Below are 20,920 nucleotides of genomic sequence, written 5' to 3'. Positions count from 1 at the left end.
CTGTGTGTGTGTGTGTGTGTGTGTGTGTGTGTGTGTGTGTGTGTGTGTGTATGTATGTATTTAGGACTACCATTTCTATTATTTATACTAAAATAAAGTAGATCCAAGGTAAAACTGGTCAACAAATAAACGTGTTTCTTTTTTATCAATTAAAAAAATAACTACATTAATGATAAGTAAGTAAAAAAGCTAAGGAATTCTCTGGCAAATGTAATTTGTAGCTAGCCGTTTGGGACAATTCAGACCCGAGCTCTTTTGTTCCTCACTAGCAGTTACTTGTAGACCTTTAGTTTATTTGAATTATGTTACCAGTGCCTCTCTTCTCCTCTTTTTTGTAATGGATGCTGAATTGTGGTATTTAATAATTGTGGTATTTAATAATTTGATAATAATTAATAACAAAATTTAACAAATAAATAATAATTAATATATTTAATAATAATTTAATAATAGCTAACATTTACAGGGGCAGCTAGGTGTCTCAGTGGATAGTGTCAGGCCTGGAGGCAGGAAGACTCATCTTCCTAAATTCAAATCTGGCCTCAGACACTTATTAACTGTGTGACCCTGGGCAAGTCACTTAACCCTGTTTGCCTCAGTTTCCTCATGATATGGAGAAGGAAATGGCAAACCGCTCCAGTATCTCTGCCTAGAAAACACCAAATTGGGTCATGAAGAGTTGGATATGATTAAACAACAACATGCTCCTTATTATAGGTAGAATTAGATTATAAGTGAATAGAACACCAGCCCTGGAGTCAGGAGGACCTGAGTTTAAATTTGGCCTCAGACACTTAACACTTACTAGCCATGTGACCTTGGGCAAGTCACTTAATCCCAATTTCCCTGCCTTCCCCTCCTCCCCCCCCCCCAAAAAAAGAATTAGATTATGACCTAGCATTTCACAAGCATGGAGTACTGAGGTCAGTCTTTCCTTTCCAGGCTGTGACATATGCCATAAGCAAAAGATTAGGAGTAGAAATGATAGCAAAGACAAAAAAGGACCTTAAAAATATGGAGATTGGCTCACTAGGTAAAAGCAGAGGGAATGTGGAGCCAGCAGTGCAGAGATAAGCAGGATCCTACATATTTCTAATTCTATAAGGAAAGCTTTTCCTTTACACAAAAATAATATTTTAGGCCTAAATAAAATCATTGGGCTCAACCATGAGGAAACATTTCTGTTAGCTGCAGTTTTTGAAAGTCAGTCATGTGTCAATGTAATGACTGAATCAGCCAGTGGTTAAGATGGGAGGAAATGGAACTCCTAATCATGTCACTTGCTGACAGCACTCAAATAGGAGAGAAAAAAAAAATGGAGTTCTGAATGATTGAGCATTTCCCACAGGGACTTAAAATGGATGAAAAATGCCCCCATTTTTGTGATGCATTCAGGGACGATAGACTGTGAGCCCCCCATTTCCTTAGCAATTCTGCTTCTGTTCTTTCTAGTTACAAAAGATGCAAAGGCCAATTTGAAGTAGCCATTAATGCTTGCTGAGGACAAGATCCATCCCAATGCAGGGCCTATTATTGGTCATATGCCCAGGAAGGTCATTGTTTTCTACCTTTAAGCAAACCAGAGAAAATACTTTTAAACCCATAAAACCCAAATAATCAAAGATCAGGAAAAATGGAAACAAAACATTTTTTTTAAAAATAAGCTTTGATCTCAAGTTCAATGAGATGATTGTGCCATGTTCACTCAGTTCAGCTGAAGATTACTAACTAAAGAATGTCAAGTAACCAAATGGAAAGTGCTTCAAAGATATATGATGTTTCTTATACCTTACTATAGGATATGCCATCAAATACAGATGTTATTTCAGCGGGCGTTGTTACATTGACAACAATTGGGTGAGAAGATAACAAGGAATCATCTTCTTGCACGGGCAAAACATCTTCAAGTAATATCTGGTTAAGCTGGAAAACAAAACAAAGCAAATGTGATATTGTTTTTTGCAATAGTTTAATTAATCAAGCATTTATTAAGCACTTGTTATTTATTAAACAAGTTCCTAGGAGGGTAGAGGCAATCTGACTTGGAGTCAAACGGTGTGATCTTGGACAGGCCACTTAAGGCATATACATATAAGTCAAACTGTGTGACCCTGGACAAACCACTTAAGGCATATACATATGTCAGGCTCTGGGACCTTGGACAAGACACTTAAGGCACATACATACTTCAAGCAACTCTATAGGACTTGTCTGTTAAGTCAGAGCCCAATTATTTAGCATCTGCCTTGGTGGAGCCAGTTCCTGAAACAAGAATTCCCTAATTTGAGAAAACTAGATTTTTTCCTATGCTTGAGAGGTCCAAGGCACTATTCAAAGCATGAGAGATCCAAAGGCAAGATGTGAAACAATCTCTGCCCTCCAGCAATGGAAAGGGTAATGAAGTTGAGGGTTAACTACTGAGGTTCAAATCCTGCAACTGCCTCTTCCTACTCATGTAACTCTAAACAAATCTCTTCTCTGGGCTCAGTTTCCTCATCTGTAAAATGGACCAGATGACCTTTGAGATCCCTTTTAGTTCTAAAACCAGAATCTTGTGGACCTATAAAAGAAGTTACTAGGTGCAGCTACACCCTTAAGCAGATAAATAGAATTTCATTTGGAGAGGTAGAGAACACAAACATTTAGGGGAACTGGGAAAGCTCCCTCACTGGAGCTAGCACGAACCTTGATGGACACTAGGGTTCTAGAAGGTAGAGGTAAGGAAGGAAGGCATTCCAGGAGAGCAGGATGGTCTATCCAAAGGTATGAAAGGAGATTGAATGCAGACTTCATGGAACAGAAAATCTGGGGGGTCATTTAACATTTAAAGCTCATACTTTAAGATTCATGTCTATAAACTAGAGGCATGACATACATACTGGTAATATACATATAAATTATGCATGCAAACAAAATCACATCTTTTTCATCCTTCCAAATAGCTTTTTCTTTGGGGGGAGGGATAAAATTTAGACCCACAAATTATTCCATTTAGATGGAAACATTGGTCCTGGCCCCTCATACATTAACCAATTAATCCTTCCTTCTTAGCTATTTGTGTCTTTTCCTGTTTTCTCCCATGTGACTAGATTAGAAAACACAAGCATCTACCAACAGCAGATATACTTGACTTCTATCATGGCTTCAGAAGACTGACAATGATGTATACCTGCTTCTTGGAAGGGAGGTTATGTATTAAAGGTGCAAAAAGAATTATTCATTTTCTGACAAGGCCACTGTATTAAATTGTGTTGCTTTAATATACTAATTTCTTTTTTTTTTTTAAAGGAATCGGGGTTAAGTAACTTGCTCCAGGTTATACGGCCAGTTATTTCTGGGTGTGGTGCTAAGTATCTGAGCCCGGATTTGATCCTCAGGTCATCCCAACACTGGAGCCAGTGCTCTTACTTGCTGAGCCACCTGGCCGCCTCTAATATCCTAATTTCTTACAAGAGAGGGCTTGGGGAAGTGGGTGGGAATGAATGGGAAATGATAAATATACTAGATTTTTAGAAAAGAAAGTAAGAAAAAGACATCAATAAAATTTTTTGAAAATATGCTGGAAAAGGGAGTTCAGAAGAAGACACAAACAGGATAATTTTGTTACTACCTTGTTAAATTTGGTATACCTTTTATTTTTAAAAAAAATCTAACAGAAACTCAGTTTTATAGACAATCCTCTTTTTCTTTGTATGTTGGCATATTTGAGTTCATTAATGGCTTCTGTGTTCATATTTTTTTAGTAAAAATTCCAAAAAGAGTTTTACATGTTATACATAGGAGAAATAAAACCTGAGTTCCTCACCCCATCCCCAACATGTAGAAATAGAGTTAATGGGTTTATGTTCATTGTTTTGGTTGGTGGAAGTAGGCTACTCTTGGTATAAGTGGGATATTCATTTATATTAAGGGATATTAGTACTTTTTAAACCTCTTATTAGCCAGCAAAGGAATAAAAGGCAAATGATTTGATCTTGGAAAGTAATTTTTCATATAAAGTTTGCCCATTTTATGTTTTCCTGGAAATGTTTGGATGTGGATCGATCTTTGGTAAAAGATTTTATTTTTACCAATAATGTACATTTTTCCCCAAATCTTTCTTTTCAATCCTTGAAAAATAATAGATTACGAAAGCTCTATATATTATGGGAAATTTCTGGTTTTGTCCATTAGAGGGCAATAGTTCACAAAGCTAGCTACACAAGCCACTGCAATTCCTCTTGTCCCCCATCCCTTTATCCTTTTGCCACTGCTTATATTACATATAAAGAGGGGCACAGAGTGTATGAAACTTCTTGTTTTTGCCATTGTTATTGCTGTTGTTGTCTTAATTGACACTCGGGAGAAATGTGAAGAATCCTGAACTTTAGAGCTAGAAGAAACTGTATCGTTTAGTGACTAGTCCAACCCTATCATTTTACCATTGGGAAAATCTAGGCTCAGATGGGAGAGTGGATTTGTTCAAGGTTAATGTTTGGAGTAGAACAGTCTCAACTTCTCATACACTCACTCCCTTCCTGCCTCCCAGCCCTAGGGGGAAAAAACTGTCAAATACCATGTCTACTGTAATTTGATGATAGGACCCACAAAATAACCCTTAATAGCTGGCTCTTGGTTTCCTTTTCCAGACCCCTTTTGTGCAACATAGAGTTGGCACAATCTCCAAGCTTCTCTGAATCAGAATTACATATTTAGAGGTAATGTTCAGGACAAATGTAGAGCATTAGCTCCTCTCATGTCCCCCATCTCTCCTTTGCTACTCCCTAGCTCTTTTCACTCTTCTTTCCTTCTCTCAAACCCATGATCTTTTCTACACTGCCTAAGCATTGCCCAAGAGGTAATGGAGTGGAATAGATTGGGGCACAGTGGGAAGTAAGGCAGAATTGATTTGGAGTCAAGAGACCTGGGTCCCAATCTGTATTGGCTCTGTGACCATAGGTAAGCCAATTCACATCACTGAACCTCACTGAATGTCCTCATCTGTAAAATAGGGGCAATAGTATATTAACTATTCCGCATGGGTGCTGTAAAAAATCCTCCTCTGAAATCGTTCTCTGATTTCCCTTTACTTTCAAGTGGCTAGCAACAGAGTTATCTGAAGACTTGCTGGAGAACATAATTGGTCTTCTTGCCTCTAGTCTTACTCCGATGACTAATCTACTGCTTTTACCACCATCTGAGTAATCTTCCCAATTGTATATTGTTGTACAAAGTTGTACAAATGTGTATATTTTGAGGAAAAAAAGTCTTTGTTTTGTGCCACTTTGCAGCCCAGTGTCTAGCGCATTCCTTTGCATATAAAAAACAATCGATATTTGCTAGATCAATGAATAAATCCAAGATGCTCTAAGCCCCTTGATGATAGGGACTATTTCATTGTTGTCTTTGTATCCCTAGTGGTAAAGGGCAATTAGGTGGTGTGGTGGATAGAGCAACAGCCCTGGAGTTGAAAGGACCTGAGTTCAAATCTGGCATCAGACATTTATTAGTTGTGTGGCCCTGGGCAAGTCGCTTAATCCTGTTTGCCTCAGTTTCCTCACCTGTAAAATGAGCCGGTGAAGGAAATGACAAACCACTCCAGTGTCTTTGCCAAGAAAACCCCAAATGGGGACACAGACAGTCAGACACAACAGAAACAACTCGACAGTAACAACAAATCCTTAGTGGATAGCACAGTGCTTGCCACAGAGAAGATTCTTGATCAATATAACCTGCTTTTGACCATCTTCATTGGGAACAGAAAGACCAGGACATCTTTTTCCTTCGTGGTTCTATCTTTTCATTCCCACAAGCCAAAATGAAGTATCAAAGTCAAGGCAGACCCTGAAATTTGGGATTGGTAAACTGTCTGGCAGTTCAGTCCCCTCCTCTAAGCCTCTCTACTCCCTGTGGGTGTGGCCAAAGGTACCATATAAATATAAACATGTATGTGAATTAAATTGAATTGAAGAAAGTGCTTCATAAACATTAAATGCTGAGTTCTAAATGACCTTTCAGACACTCAGTCATACATGGAAAGCATATGGTCACTAGAACTGGGTTGTGCTTCTCAGCCTCCAGGGTAGTTTATAGCACAGAAAGACACTTACCATTTGCCAATCTTTTTCTGCATGATTTACTCCCAGGAACTCAAAGAAAGAGGCAAATCCTTCATTTAGCCACAAGTCTTCCCACCAATCCATGGTCACAATATTGCCAAACCACTGAAATGATAAACAAGAAAAGATCTCAGGATAGTGGTAAAAACACTATAGGTCAGCAAATGTTGATGTATGTTTCTATGTGATTCTGTCATCAATATCAGATAAGATTTTTTACTATCCAAAACACTGATGAGGTGACCAGAACTTCAATTATAAATATTTCCTGGGTATTTGGTTTTTGTCTTAATTTTGTAATTGCCTCAAAGACACCTCTTTTTAAAGCCTTTACTCCTACAATAATTAGAGTTTATGAAACTACAGGAGAGTATCCTTGAAGATCTAGGTAAAGAAAATTTCTTACAACAGTAGTAATAAAAATAGTCATAGAAGCTAAAATTTATATAACACTTTAACAATTGCAAAATACTATATGCATGCATACACACACATATTATTTGATCTTCACAACAACTCTGTGAGGTAGTAGCTATTATTATTATTACCATATTATAGATAAGGAAACTCAGGTTGAGAGAGGTTTAGTGACTTGTCCACGGTCACACAGCTGTTAAATATCTGAGGCAGGATTTGAAGTTGTCTTCCCAGCTTCAGGTCATTAACTTTACCCACTTAAGTTTTTGTAATGACATCTCATTTTACTCTTTTTATTAGAGATGGTATACACAGTGGTCAGAGAGCTAATTTTATAGTCAAGAAGATCTGGATTCAAATCCGGCTTCTGATATCTTCTGGCTCTCTGACCTCAGGCAAGTCATTACTCTCAGATTGCTGAGATTATAAATTGCCTTGATTAGTAGGAGATCCTTACTGGTAGCTCTTTCCATGCATGAAATCACAAGGCTTGTTAAAAAGTCTTCTTTAACATTAGTGAAATTTTTGTAGAGAAAAGAAAAAAACTGAAAATGGGATTTGTCCCATCTGTTATTTATTCCCATTGTTCCTAGGATTTTTAACCCCTTCCATCTCTCTACTGCCCCAACTACCATTTGGGAGATTCATTACCTGGTGAACAAGTTCATGAGCAATCACAGCAGCTACCCTCTGTTTGTTTGAAGAGGACGACTCCTCAGGATCATAAAGTAAGTTGGTTTCTCTGTATGTGATAAGACCCCAGTTTTCCATAGCACCTGTGCCAAAATCTGGAATGGCTATTTTATCTAGGGTGTAAAAAAACAAAATATAGTGTTTTTTCACATGAGAAGTATATTCTTTTTGTCTGGTCATGATATTTCTTCTCTGACTGAGTTTAAAGAAAACTATAAAATTATTCTCCTAAATTTGTAGGACAAAATTCATCTGTCACTCATTTTAAAATAATTCTTGGGGTGGCTAGGTGGCGCAGTGAATAAAGCACTGGCCCCGGAGTCAGGAGGACCTGAGTTCGGTTCCAGCCTCAGACACTTAAAACCCACACAAAAAAACTAGCCGTGTAACCTTGGGCAAGTTACTTAACCCCAATTGCTCCCCAAAAGGCAAAATAAAATAAAATAAAATAAAATAAAATAATTCTCAATCACCTTGTTTTTTTTACATTCAAAATTTCCATAGGGGTCTTCCCATTGGCTACAGAGATATTAATGCATGTTTGAGAGGAATGCCATAGACAGTGGGCAGTTAAAATTCTCTAGAATAGGATGGTTTTGTTTTGGTTATTTTCTGCCCTCCATTTTAAATTTTATTTTATTTTTATTTTCAGTTTCAAGTTTTCTCTTTCCCTCTACCCCTCCCTTACCCATTGAGAAGGCCAGAAATATGATATCCATATACATATGAAGTTATGCAAGACATATTTCTGTATGGTCCAAAAAAATAAAACAAGGAAAAGAAAAGAAAACTAACATGCTTCATGAGACAGACCATCAGTCCTCTTTTTAGATGTGGATAGCATTTTACATAATAAGTCCTTTGATGTTGTGGTGGATCATTGTATCAACCAGATTACTAAGTCTTTCAAAATATTGCTATTACTTTGTAAATTGTTCTCCTGGTTCTGCTCACTTCACTTTGCATTGGTTCACGTAAGTCTTCCAAGATTTTTCTAAAATCAACCCCTTCATTGTTTAATATTGCATCACATTCATATATCATAACTTGTTAGCCATTGGGTATCCCCTCAGTTTCCAACTCTGGTCTCTTTGCCACCACAAAAAGAGCTGTTATAAACATTTTTGTGTATATGATTCCTTTCCCCTTTTCTTTAATCTTGGGGTAGAGATTTAATACAAATATTGCTAGGTTAAAGAGTAGACACAGTTTTCTAGCCTTTTGGTCATAGTTCCCAATTGTTCTCCAGAATGGCTCCATTCTGTCTAGTCCAACAGTTCTGTCCTTCATTTAAAAAAAAAACTTTTCAAAATACAATTTTCATTTACATTACATATAACAGTATTTGTCATCTTGTCAAGGACAAGAGGATAAAGTTTTCCTAAGAGAAAGCCCTAACATATAAAAACTCTTGTACCTTGAGAACCGTCTTTTCTCAGCTTTTGTATTTCTTTGTTACCTTGGTTTCCTATTATTCTAAGTCCTTACCAGTCCACTTGGTATCTTAACATTTGTTTCTCTTGTTCTAGATCTATCTTATCAATGCAGAGGAATGGTGTGGACACAGTTCCCACAATCAACTAACTCATATTTAATTTACATTTATAGAGAGTTGCCTGAAGCATGAAAGGTTGTGACTTGCCCAATGTCACACATCTATATATAGCAAAAGCAGGGTTTTTCCTAACTATAGGAGTCTTTTATCCAGGATGGAACACTTCCTCTCAATGGACTGCCAATATCAATAGAAAAATCAAGAGTTGGACCAGATAATCACTCAGGTGGGTGTTAGCTCTAAACTTCTATAATTCTAATTTCAATCTTTTCTCTAGACTAAATCCTTATTGATTAAATTGGTCAATGGGAGACAATGTGATTCAGTGGTCAGAGTGAAGGCTCATCTCTGACCCTGACTTTTCTCCCCACCTCTGTTACTAATGAAAGCTCTGAGACAAAGAATAGTTGACCCAAGGCAGTTTTCCCCTTTAATGAACTCATGTTTTTGCACTTATCCAACATGAGCTCCAGAATGATGCATGGAATCTAATGAATTTTTATCCCATATGAGTCATACCCTAATTTTCCTTATGGTTAAAATAAAGCATCAGGGGGTTAAAAATAAATAAAAGTCAATTGTCTCTAACAAATCTCCCAGATTGCAGGAAATTTCCTTTTCTTGCTATCTTTGTGCTTCTAATTAGTGACAAATATGTGGGTTACCAAAAAGGATAGGTCACTAATTTCACTGGAATTCCAACATGAGGAAATTTCCTCTCCCTTTATAGCAAGGTCTAATCTTTCAAGAGTTGCCTAGAGCACTGAGAGGTTAAGAGACTTGCCCAGGGTCACACAACCAGTATGTATAAGAGGCAGGACTTGAACCCAGGGCTTATCAATCATACCATGCTGCCTCTAGAAAGAAGAAAATCCCCAAATGATCAATATGGTATATAATGCCTTTAAATCTCAATTGAAATATGATCTTTAGTATGGTGGTGCAGTGGACAGAACACTGGGTCTGGAGTTAGAAAGAGACCTGAGTTCAAATCTGGCCTCAGATACTTACTAGCTGTGAGATCCTAAGCAAGTCACTTAACCAATGTTTGCCTCAGTTTCCTTAACTGTAAAAGGAAGGTGATAATAGTACCTACCTCCTAAGGTTCTTTTGAGGATCAAATGAGATAATATTTGTAAAGAACATAGCACAGTGCCTGATGTAGGTAGTTTAGAAATTTTCAATTGTGTCTGACTCTTTCTGACTCCTTTTAGGATTTTCTTGGCACAGGTACTGGAGTGGTTTGCCATTTCCTTCACCAGCTTATTTTACAGATGAGAAACTGAGGCAAACAGGGTTAAGTGACTTGCCCAGGGTCACACAGCTAGTAAGTATCTGAGGCCAGATTTGAACTCCGGTCTTCCTGACCCCAGCCCCAGCATTTTATCCACTGTATCATCTAGGTCCCTGCCTGGTAAATAGCAAATACTTAATAAATGCTTATTTTCTCTCTTTCTCTAACTTCAGGTCTCATGTTTATTATTATAATTAATTATTTCCAACATGCTTTATTTTTAGAGGGTGATAAATGCACAATTTCTCCTCAAAGTATGTTTCCATTATAGTCTATCCTAGATGTTTGTTCAGAGGACAGAGAAAATAGTATTTAGCTTAAAGCAAGGTCCATTATTAGGGTACATAGGTGGAACGGTGGATAGAGCTCTAGGCTTGGAGATGGGAAAACACAAGTTCAAATCTGGCCTCAGACACTTTCTAGCTGTCTGACCCTGGGCAAGTCACTTAACCTTCATCTGTAACCATCAGTTTACTCATCTGTAAAATGAGTTGAAGAAGAAAAATGGCAAACCATTCCAGTATCTTTGTCACAAAAACCCCAAAAAGGGTCATGGAGAGTCAGACATGACTGAAGCAATTGAACAACATAAAGGTCCATTACAGACTTTTCATTTGTAAAGTTTTAGTGTTGGATACTATGGGGGGCAACAGTGAGACTGGTAAATTCTTTTGTTGTGGGTTCCATATTTCTCTTAATAGTTTACAGATTCTAGTGACAGCTGTCTTTGTTCCTTCTCCCCCTCACAACAACTGCTAGTTAACCTAGAAATGCCACCAGCAAAGAGAAACTTGGCATTTGGAAGTTAGATTGAGCCACACATGGACCCCCTGCACTGATTTTTACTCTACAGCAGGAATCTATTAGTGTAAGTGCAAAAACAGGAAGCTGGCTGTTTTTTCTTGCTGTCCTCATTTTCATCCTCTTTAGACATCTGTATTGTTTCTGGGACTTTCTGGCCTTTCCTAATTATCATTCAGGTCTCATTCTCAGATAGCACTTTTTGGGTTCACATGGTTCTGCTTGTGTAATGCTGAGAAACATTAAAAAAATATTTCTGGAAACAGAATGACATTTTGACTTCAGATTTGGAGTAACTAGAATTTGGTCCTAATTAGTGATAGAAAGAAATAAAGAACATCATTGACTTTGAGGTAGAAGGGACCTCAGAAATCTCTTTGGGTATTTGACAGAAGAGGAAACTGAGGACCTACAAGGTCAAATGACTTTAAGTGTTGTCTTTTTTTCTTATTGCATCACACTATCTCTACCATGAGATCACATGACCATAAATTTAGAGCTGCAAAGGGACCTAATAGGTTATCTATTCTAATACTTAAAGCAATTATCTTTGAGAGGATGCCCTCAATTTGGTGATGACTGAGCAAATTGTGGTCTGTGAATGTAATGGAATACTATTGTGCTGTAAGAAATAATGAGCAGGCAGATTTCAGCAAAACCTGGAAAGACTTACATGAACTGATGCAAAGTGAAGTGAGCAGAACCAGGAGAACACTGTACACAGTAACAGTCACATTTTGCAGTGACTGACTTTGATACCCTTAGCTCTTCTCAACAATACAAAAATGATCTAAGACAATTCCAAAAGACTCATGATGGAAAATGCTTTGCACATCCAGAAAAAGAATATGGAGTTTGAATGAGGATTGAAGCATTCTATTTTCTTTTTTTGTTTGTTTTTGCCTTTTTAATGGTTTTTCTTCTTTGTTCTGATTCCTCTTTCACAATATGACTAATATGAATGTATATTTAATGTGATTTTACATGTATAACCTATATCAGATTGCTTGTTCTCTTGGAGAGGAGGGAGAAAGAAAACTTTAGAACTCAAAATTTTACAAAAATGAATGTTGAAAACTATCTTTACATATAATTGGAAAAATAAAATACTATTAAGGAAAAAGAAAAGAAAATCAGAGCAATGTAAGAATTATGTAGAGACACAGTATGTCCTGGATAAACCCATTACCCATTAGTAAAATGTCCCAGAAACTAGAACAATATTATGCCCATAAACAAATGCTTGATAGTAAGTTAATTGATTGATTAATGATTGTGCTAAATAAAGGAAGTTAATTTTTGATAATAGAGAACTATTTAAAACAAGGAAATATGAAATTGGACTCACCTAATTTTGGAAGGGAATAATTCATTGCAAAATATTTTTCATAATAGTCAAATATACTTTTGGTGATATTTGCAGCATATTCAGCTGTATGTTTTTCAAGTGGTTGGACATAGATTTTGAGCTAATAAAAAAGAAATATATTAAGATTATTGTTACTTCAAAAAAAATAAAACATAAAAAAATCATATATATGAAGTTTCTTCATCTATAAAATGAAGGGCCTGAACAAAACAATCTTTAAGGGACTTTCCACATTCCACATAATTTGCTGATTCTGTTGGGTGTTCTTAAGTCATGCATGTAATCATGTATCATCACATGATTTGTTTTGAATTTATGAGATTAGCAGATTTCCCCCTTTTTCTTGTCTGAAAGATATCACTTACATAACTGTGATGTTGACAATGATAGAGGTGATGGTATTAGTGATGATGACAGTTATGGTAAAAAAAAAAAAAAAAGAGAGAGAGAGAAAGGTGTATAGGCTCATGACCATAACTTGCATGTTGTACATGTAATTCTCCAGGTGATGACCTTTGGCAGTTTTAGTGAATTCTATCCTATCAAAACATAATATATTGATAATATACTTAACTATTACATTTCCAAAATGCCTAATGCAATGAACCAGGTTTTTCCAGGGCCTAATTCCTAGGTGGCATAGAGGGGAAGCTAGGTTGCACAATGGATAGAGTGCTGGACCTGGAGTCAGGAAGACTAATTTCCTGAGTTAAAATCTAACCTCAGATACTAGTTGTGTGACCTTGGGCAAGTCACTTAACCCTGTTTCTTCATCAGTAAAATTAGCTGGAAAAGAAAATGGTAAACAATTCCAGTATCCCTGCCAAGAAAATCCCAAATGGGGTCATGAACAGTTGGACATGACTGAACAATTCCTTGGAGTGAGCCTTGGGAGGTAGCTCTTATGGCCTTAAATAACTAAATGGCACCCTCAATAATTTGCACTTTCGAACCATACTCTTCAGACCACTCCCTCCTCAAAAAGATGAAGTCACGCACTTTGGCATAATGCTATATTGGATGCCATTGGGAACGAAGTTGAATAGGCAGCATGTAGGCACTCTGGAAACATAGAAAATGCCACAGGGGACTTAGATGTTACAGAGTATGCAGATCTAAGAATAAAACTCTTCAAATAACCTATCTTCCATTTGGTGGGCAACATGGTAGACAATTGAAAGTAATTGAATTTTCTGGTGCGATAGCATTAAAGTCTACACACTATAAGCATCATAATGCTTCTGTTTCCACTGATAGCCAAGTGCCAGATTGGGAATGAGGATATGGGTGACGAACCTGGCTTTGCAATACACTGGTAGTATGATCTTAGGCAAATTGTTTCACCTCCATGGGCTTTGGCTTCCTCATTTGTAAAATAAGCAGGATAGACCAGATGTCTTCTATGGTCCCTTGCCAGCTCTAAAGTAATATAGTACACAGAACCCCAGGCTTAGAATCAGAAGACCTGAGTTCAAATCCAACCTCAACACTTACAAGCTGTGTGACCCTAAGCAAGTCACTTTACCTCTATCTGCCTAAGTTTCCTCATCTGTAAAATGAGGATAATTGTATCCCCTACCTCACAGGGTGTTATAATACCAATTATCTTATATAAAGCTCTTTGCAAGCCTCAGAGTGCTGTATAAATGCTAGCTATAGCATTATTTCCAAATATATGATCCAAGAAGACTATACAGTGATCTAATGATTAAAAGTCCATTTAGATAATTGGTTTAGATAAATCAGGCAAAAATTAAAAGAAAAAGTATATTTTTCTTTGCATTGGCTAATGAAGTTGACCTTATTTTAATAATATCTTGATTTTTACATAACCTACATTTTCCCCCATATATTCTTCCCCTATCCCCATTCTTATAACAAAGGAAAAAACAAAAGAGAAAAAAGACAATTCATAAAAACAAACCAAAACATAGAAAATTCCTGATCATATATAGTTTTCCCCACCCAGTGTCCTCTATCTCTGCAAAGCAATGAAGAGAAGTTCCTTTTCATTTCTCTTCTTTGGGTTCAACTTTGGTTATTATAATTATACAGCATTAAGTTTTGTTCGGGTTTGGCTCTTGTTGTTAACATTGGCTAACATGTTAACATTTGGCTGTTGTTGTTTCTTTCTATATGGGTATGATCACATCATATATTGTTTTCCTTGATCTAATTCTTTCACTCTGCATTCATCCATATAGGTCATCCTGTGATTCACGACATTCATTATACCCTTTATTTCTACAGTATAGTATTATAATAATTCATGCACCAAAAATTTCTTAGTCATTCTTCAAACAATGGTCATAAACTTTGTAGCCAGGTCTTTGACACCACACTTATTAAACCCTGGAATTTTCCCTATTTGCTCCCAAATGTGCATTGTTAAATTTGGTTGCCAAGCTAGGTATGTATCCTAAGCTGCTTTCCCTCAGCGTCACCCTTTCTGGAAATAAGTGAAGTATCCTGGGATGCTCCATTAACTTTTTAGCACCACTAAAAATAGCTTCCCTTAAATTATCTTGGTTGGTTTTCCATTCCTAAACTGCCAGGAAACTGAATGTTTTTCTCTATTCTTCTTTAACTGTGAATGTGAAAACTTGCTGTTCTTCATATTCAAAGAGAACACTACTGACATCATCAGAGCATCATTCTGTGAGCTATTTTTCCCATAGTGGTGATACAGCTTTGTGCTGATCCCTACACGCTCTCTCACCCAGGCCTCCTTGTGAATGAGGGCATGTGATTTCCCAATGACTCAGCAGAATTAGAGCAGCACTTTGTGTTTTGTGAACAAAGCAAAGATAACTACACCATAGGGGCTTAATACCATGACTCTCGCCTCATACACTAAATAGGCATGCTAATTTTTTGCCATCAATAGACCACTTGAATGGGTACACACCACCTCATCCATTTTCTTCCTCTCATTTTCTTTATAATATCTTCCTGCTGGAAATTCTCTTAAAGGTCCAGTTCAGCTGAATATTTCACATCTTTGCTTTGAAGGGCTTGTGGCTGGATGGGTGGGATTTGTGGGAAGGATAGAAAGTGGCCAAGGAGATGCTATTTGCTTTAATGGGATGGGAATATAGAACAGAGTCAGAGTGGCAGTGGGGTCAAAATCAATATATCATGTCAATATCAGCTGGTAACTGCAACTGGAGTTTAACTGTAGTCATCAGAGAAAATGCAGGTAAAACTCTCTGCAAACCTTAAAATGTCATATAAATGCTAGCTTTTATTATCGTTGTGTTGCAATTATCAAAAGTAGACTTTTACTTGTCTTACTCCTGTTGCTTTTATTTCTACTACTTTTTCCTTCTCCTTGGATGCAGGCATCCTTCTTTTATCAGTCCTTTCTCAAGATGGTGGAATTTAGCCTTTTCATTTCTTAGGCAGTTAAGGACAGTGGGTAGAGTACTGAGCCTGGAGTCAGACTTCAAATCCTGCCTCAGAGGCTTGCAGGTTGTGTGACCACTGCCTGCTTTAGTTCCCTCATCTGTAAAATGAGGATATTAAGTTCCCCTATATCCCAGGGTTGTTGTGAGGATCAAGTGAAAAAATATTTGTAAGATACTTTGTGAACCTAAAAGTGCTATATCAATGCTAGCTATGATTACTGGTAGTACTTGTAGTAGATCGTTGGTGGGTTTCTATCAGCAGATATGCTCAGAGTAAAATTATCTCCCACCTCATTTTTTACCCTCTGTTGATTTGGGGCTTTCTCCAGACACAAGCCCATTTTGCCCCTGCATTTTGGACCACCTTCTGGTTGATTTTAATGACCACTGCTGTAATTGGCTGAGTCAGTCTCCCCACAGGCCATGTGATTACAGCCTATTAAATATATAATATCTCTAGCCAAGTCATACTTTCATATAGCACTTGCTATCTATCTATATACTTTTTAGAAACCAAATATATTTTTTTATCCCTGGTATCATCACAATATCTTTCATTTGGAAATCCAAGTCCTGCCTATATTCATTTAGCAGTAGAGTATTTGGAATCCCAAGCTTTAGACATTAAAACATTCACCAGAGAGCAAATGTATTCATTTATACACTGTTCAACTTAAATTACAATGTCCTTTGTCCAGGCAAATCTCCTAGACATGATGCTCTAGGTTTTTGGATAGACTGTTCTACTCAACTCCTCTTCTATGATGTGCTGGGACTCCTATTTTCCATCTTTAAGACCCAACTCACTTCCCATCATGATCTTCAGTAGCTCCCTTCTGTCTACCCAATAACATTTAAACAGTTTGACATTTAAGGTCTTCTGTTACCTGGCACTGCCTCAGCTGCCAAGCCTTATCACACAGTAACATTACGTGTACCATCTTCATCTCCAATGCCTGCTGGACAGCTCTACCTGTACTCCCACAGGAACTCGAACTCAACATGCATGAAATAGAATTTGTGATCTTCCTCCATAAATCCACCTTCTTCTAACATTCTTATTTCTAATGACAGATACTATCATTCTTCCAGTCAAACAGATTGACAACAAGGCGGTGCCATGGATAGAGCATCAGATGTGGAATCAGGAAGATCTGAGTTCAAATCTGGCCACTAACTATGTGATCCTAAGCAAATCATTGAAAAGGTCTGCCTCAGTTTCCTCATCTGTCAAATGGAGATAATAATAGCACCTACCTCACGTGGTTATTCTGAAGATCAGATGAGATAATATTTGTATAAAGTACCTGGCACATAAACAAGTATTATATAAATGTTGTACTTCACCACCTGAAAAGTTCACCTCAACTCTACAATCATTTCCTTGTCCCCACTGTCCAAATGTGGCTTGGAATTGTTCATCAATAGACATCCCTTAAATGCCTATTATGTGCCAGACACTGTGCCAAGCACTAGAGATACCAAAAGATCCTAAAGACAATCCCCACCAATTGTACATCCACAATGTTTCTCACATGCATCCACTTATCTCTGCTCACACTTGTTGACCTAGTTCAAACCCTCTTGACCTCTCATCTGGACTATTGCAGTGGCATCTAATTGACCCCCTGCTCACAGTCTCTCCCCACTGCAAGCTATCTTCTACACAGATGCCAAAGAGATTTTCTTAGATTAGCTATCTGACTGTGTAACTCTATTCAATAAGCCTCATTCTATTTACTTTAGGATAAAATGCGAATTCTTTTGCTTGAGATTTAAATACCCATCTCTTTCAAGAGCAGTCTCCTAATTTCTCCCAAATTGTTAGGTCCCCATGCCCCATTTTTCTAACATTAGAGGCTTTTAAAACAATATATCTAAGGTAAAGCCAAGATGATGGAGTAAAGACAGAGACTCACCTGAGCTCTGCCCCAAGCCCCTCTAAATGCCTTTAAATAATGACTCTAAATAAATTCTAGGGTGAAAGAATCCACACAGATATGGCGTGAATTTTCCATCCCAAGAAAACTTAGATGGTCAGCAGGAAAGGTCTATCGAACCAGGGTATGAGAGAAGCATAGTCTAGCACAGGTCACAGACCAGGCCACAGCAAATGAATAGCAGGCCTCAGGGTGAATGAATCAGTGGTAGCACTTGTGGTTGCCCGACCTCTCAGCCCACATATGGTAAGGGGATTAGACAACGTCAGAAGGAGATTTACAGGGATAGGGGCAGGACTAACTATGTTGTATTGCCTATACTTGTATCTGGATTACAGTCTTCGGTCTTAGTCCCAGTGAGGAGGAGCGTTAGCACAACAGAGCTTCCTGTCACAAGGGAGCTAGGATCCTGGTCACAGTTCCAGGGTTCAAAAGAATGCATATGGTCCTCCCAAACCAGTGCACAGTACAGGAGAGTAGTAAATACACCTCTTCTTAGATCATACCACCTGAGAGGAACTGAAAACTTACAAGTCCCCAGAATTACTTCTGAAAATAGCTGCACAAAACCCCTGAAGCCCTTGACCCACTTTAGCACAGAGTTGAGTCAAGAAGTAGGCTGGGAAATTCACAAACAATAGAAAAAGATATGACTATAGAAAATTACTATGGTGACAAGGAAGATCAAAACATACACTCAGAAGACAACAAGGTCAAAATTCCTACATCCAAAGCTTCAAAGAAAAATGTGAATTGGTCTCAGGACATGGAAAAGATCAAAAGGGATTTTAAAAATAAAGTGAGAGAGGTAAAGGAAAAAATGGGAAGATAAATGAAAGTGATGCAAGAAAATCATGAAAAAAGGGTCAATGGCTTGGTAAAGGAGACACAACAAAATACTGAAGAAAATAACACCTTAAAAAAACAGAATGGGCCAAATGGTAAAAGAGGCACAAAAATCCGGTAAAGAGAGGATGTATAGAATATATCATCTAGTGATTAGTTCAACCTTGTCATTTTGCCATTGAGAAAATTTAGCCTCAGAGAGGGGAGTGGATTTGTTCAAGGTTACACAGCTAATGATGTTTGGAGAACAGTCTCAGATTCTGCCTGTGTCTTAGTCTTGGCAAATCAGGATTTGCTCTGATTGCTTTTTTTAAATTTAGCATTTTATTTCCCCAAATGACATGTAAAAATAATTTTTAACATTCATTTTTAAAACTGAGTTCCAAATTCCTTCCCCCTTTGCCTACCCCCTTCATTGAGAAGCCAAGCAATTTGATACAGGCTATATGTGTGTAGTTATGCAAAATATGTTTCCACATTATTCATGTTTTAAAAGAAAACATGGATCAAAATAAACTCCCAAGAAAAATAAAGTTTTTAAAAAGTATGCTTTTATCTGTATTCAGACTCCATAAGTTCTTTCTCTGGGGGTTGGATAGCATTTTTTATCACAAGTCCTTCAGAATTGACAGATCATTGTACTGCTGGAAATAGCCAAGTCATTCATAGCTGATCATTTCACAATATTGTAGCTATGTACAATGTTCTCCTCTCTCTACTCTTTTCATTTTGCATCAGTCTATGTAAGTCTTTCCCAGTTTCTCTGAGAGCATCCTGCTCATCGTTTCTTATAGCACAATAGTAGTCCATCACAATCATACAATTTGTTCAGCCATTCCCTAATTGACAGGCATCTCCTCAATTTCCAATTCTTTGCCACCAGAAAAGAGCTGCTATAAATACTTTTGTGCATAAAGTCTTTTTCCTTTTTGTTTTATTTCTTTTTGGATATAGACCTTGTAGTTGTATTGTTGGGGTAAAGGGTATTTGTGGTTTAATAGACTTTTGGGCACAGTGCTAAATTGTTCTACCTAATGGTTGAATCAGTTCCCAACTCCACCAACTATACACAAATGTCCCAATTTTCCCATATCCCCTCCAACATTTGTCATTTGCCTTTTCTGTTCTATAAGTCAATCTTATAAGTATGAGGTAGTACCTCAGAATTGTTTTAATTTGCATTTTTCTAATCAATCGTGATTTAGAGCATTTTCTAAATATTGCTATAGATAGCTTTGATTACTTCATCTGAAAACTGACTTCATTTTTTCAATCATTTATTCATTGGGGGATGGTTCTTATTTCTGTAAATTCGGCTCATGTCTCTGTATTTTTGAGAGATGAGGCCTTTATCAGAGAAACTTGCTTCAAAATTTTTTTCACAGTTATGATTGCTGTTATTTCCCTCCATCCTATTACCTCCCCATTTATTCTATTCTCTCCTTTCATATTATACCTCCTCAAAAGTGTTTGCTTCTGACTACTGCCTCCCCCAATCTGCCTTCTTTTCTATAAGCACCACCCCCCTTCTTTTATTGCCTCCCCCCTCCTACTTCCCTATAGGGTAAGATGTTTTCTATACCTGATTGAGTGTGTATGTTATTCTCCCTTTGAGGCAATTCTGATGAGAGTAAGGTTCAAGTATTTTCCAACACACTCCCCCCCCCTGCCCCACCCCCATCTTCCCCTCCACTGTAAAAGCTTTTTTTATAAACCTCTTTTATGTCTGATAACTTGCCCCCATTCTACCTCTCCCTTTCCCTTTCTCCAATTGCACTCCTCTTTCTCACACCTTAATTTTATTTTTTTAGATATCATCCCATCATATTCAACTCACACATGTGCCCTCTGTCTATATATACTCCTATCCTAACTGCCCTAATAATGAGAAAGTTTTATGAATTACAAGAATCATCGTCTCATGTAGAAATGTAAACAGTTTAACCTTATTAAGTCACTTATGATTTCCCTTTTCTGTTTACTGTTTTATGATTCTCTTGAGTCTTGTATTTGGAAGTCAAATTTTCTATTCAGCTCTAGTCTTTTCATCAAAAATGCTTGAAAGCCTTCTATTTCACCGAATATTCATTTTTCCTCCAAAGAATTATTCTCATCTTTTCTGGGCAGATGATTCTTGGTTGTAACCCTAGCTCTTTTGCTCTCTGGAATGTCATATTCCAAGCCCTCTGATCCTTTAATGTAGAAGTTCCTAGATCTTGTGTTATCCTGATTTTGGCTCCATGATACTTAAATTATTTCTTTCTGGCTGCTTGCAATATTTTGTCCTTGATCTGGAAGGTCTGGATATTGGCTATAATATTCCTGGGAGTTTTTATTTTGAGATCTCTTTCAGGAGGTGATCAGTAGATACTTTCAATTTCTATTTTACCCTCTGGTTCTAGAATGTCAGGGCAGTTTTCCTTGATAATTTCTTGAAAGACAATGTCAAGGCTCTTTTTTATCATGGTTTTTAGGAATTCCAATAATTCTTAAGTTGACT

General features: G+C 37.3%; 1 protein-coding gene across 1 annotated transcript in view; it reads right to left on the bottom strand.

Annotated features, from left to right (window-relative positions):
- Positions 1-20,920, bottom strand: part of ENPEP (glutamyl aminopeptidase) — a 116,599-nt gene that overhangs the window by 52,953 nt on the left and 42,726 nt on the right. The window contains exons 4-7 of the mRNA XM_069095165.1: positions 12,207-12,327; positions 7,167-7,321; positions 6,090-6,203; positions 1,789-1,923 (exon numbers count right to left, since the gene is read on the bottom strand). Coding sequence (XP_068951266.1) covers positions 1,789-1,923; positions 6,090-6,203; positions 7,167-7,321; positions 12,207-12,327 — 525 coding nt within the window. The remainder of the gene's footprint in view (positions 1-1,788; positions 1,924-6,089; positions 6,204-7,166; positions 7,322-12,206; positions 12,328-20,920) is intronic.

The sequence above is a fragment of the Petaurus breviceps genome, unplaced genomic scaffold (genome assembly GCF_028583685.1).
Source record: "Petaurus breviceps papuanus isolate PSGF00001 unplaced genomic scaffold, PetGlider_PUasm1.0 126, whole genome shotgun sequence".
Lineage (NCBI taxonomy): Eukaryota > Metazoa > Chordata > Mammalia > Diprotodontia > Petauridae > Petaurus > Petaurus breviceps.
The sequence above is the reverse complement of the archived record's forward strand: the minus strand, read 5'-3'. Positions and strand labels throughout refer to the sequence as shown.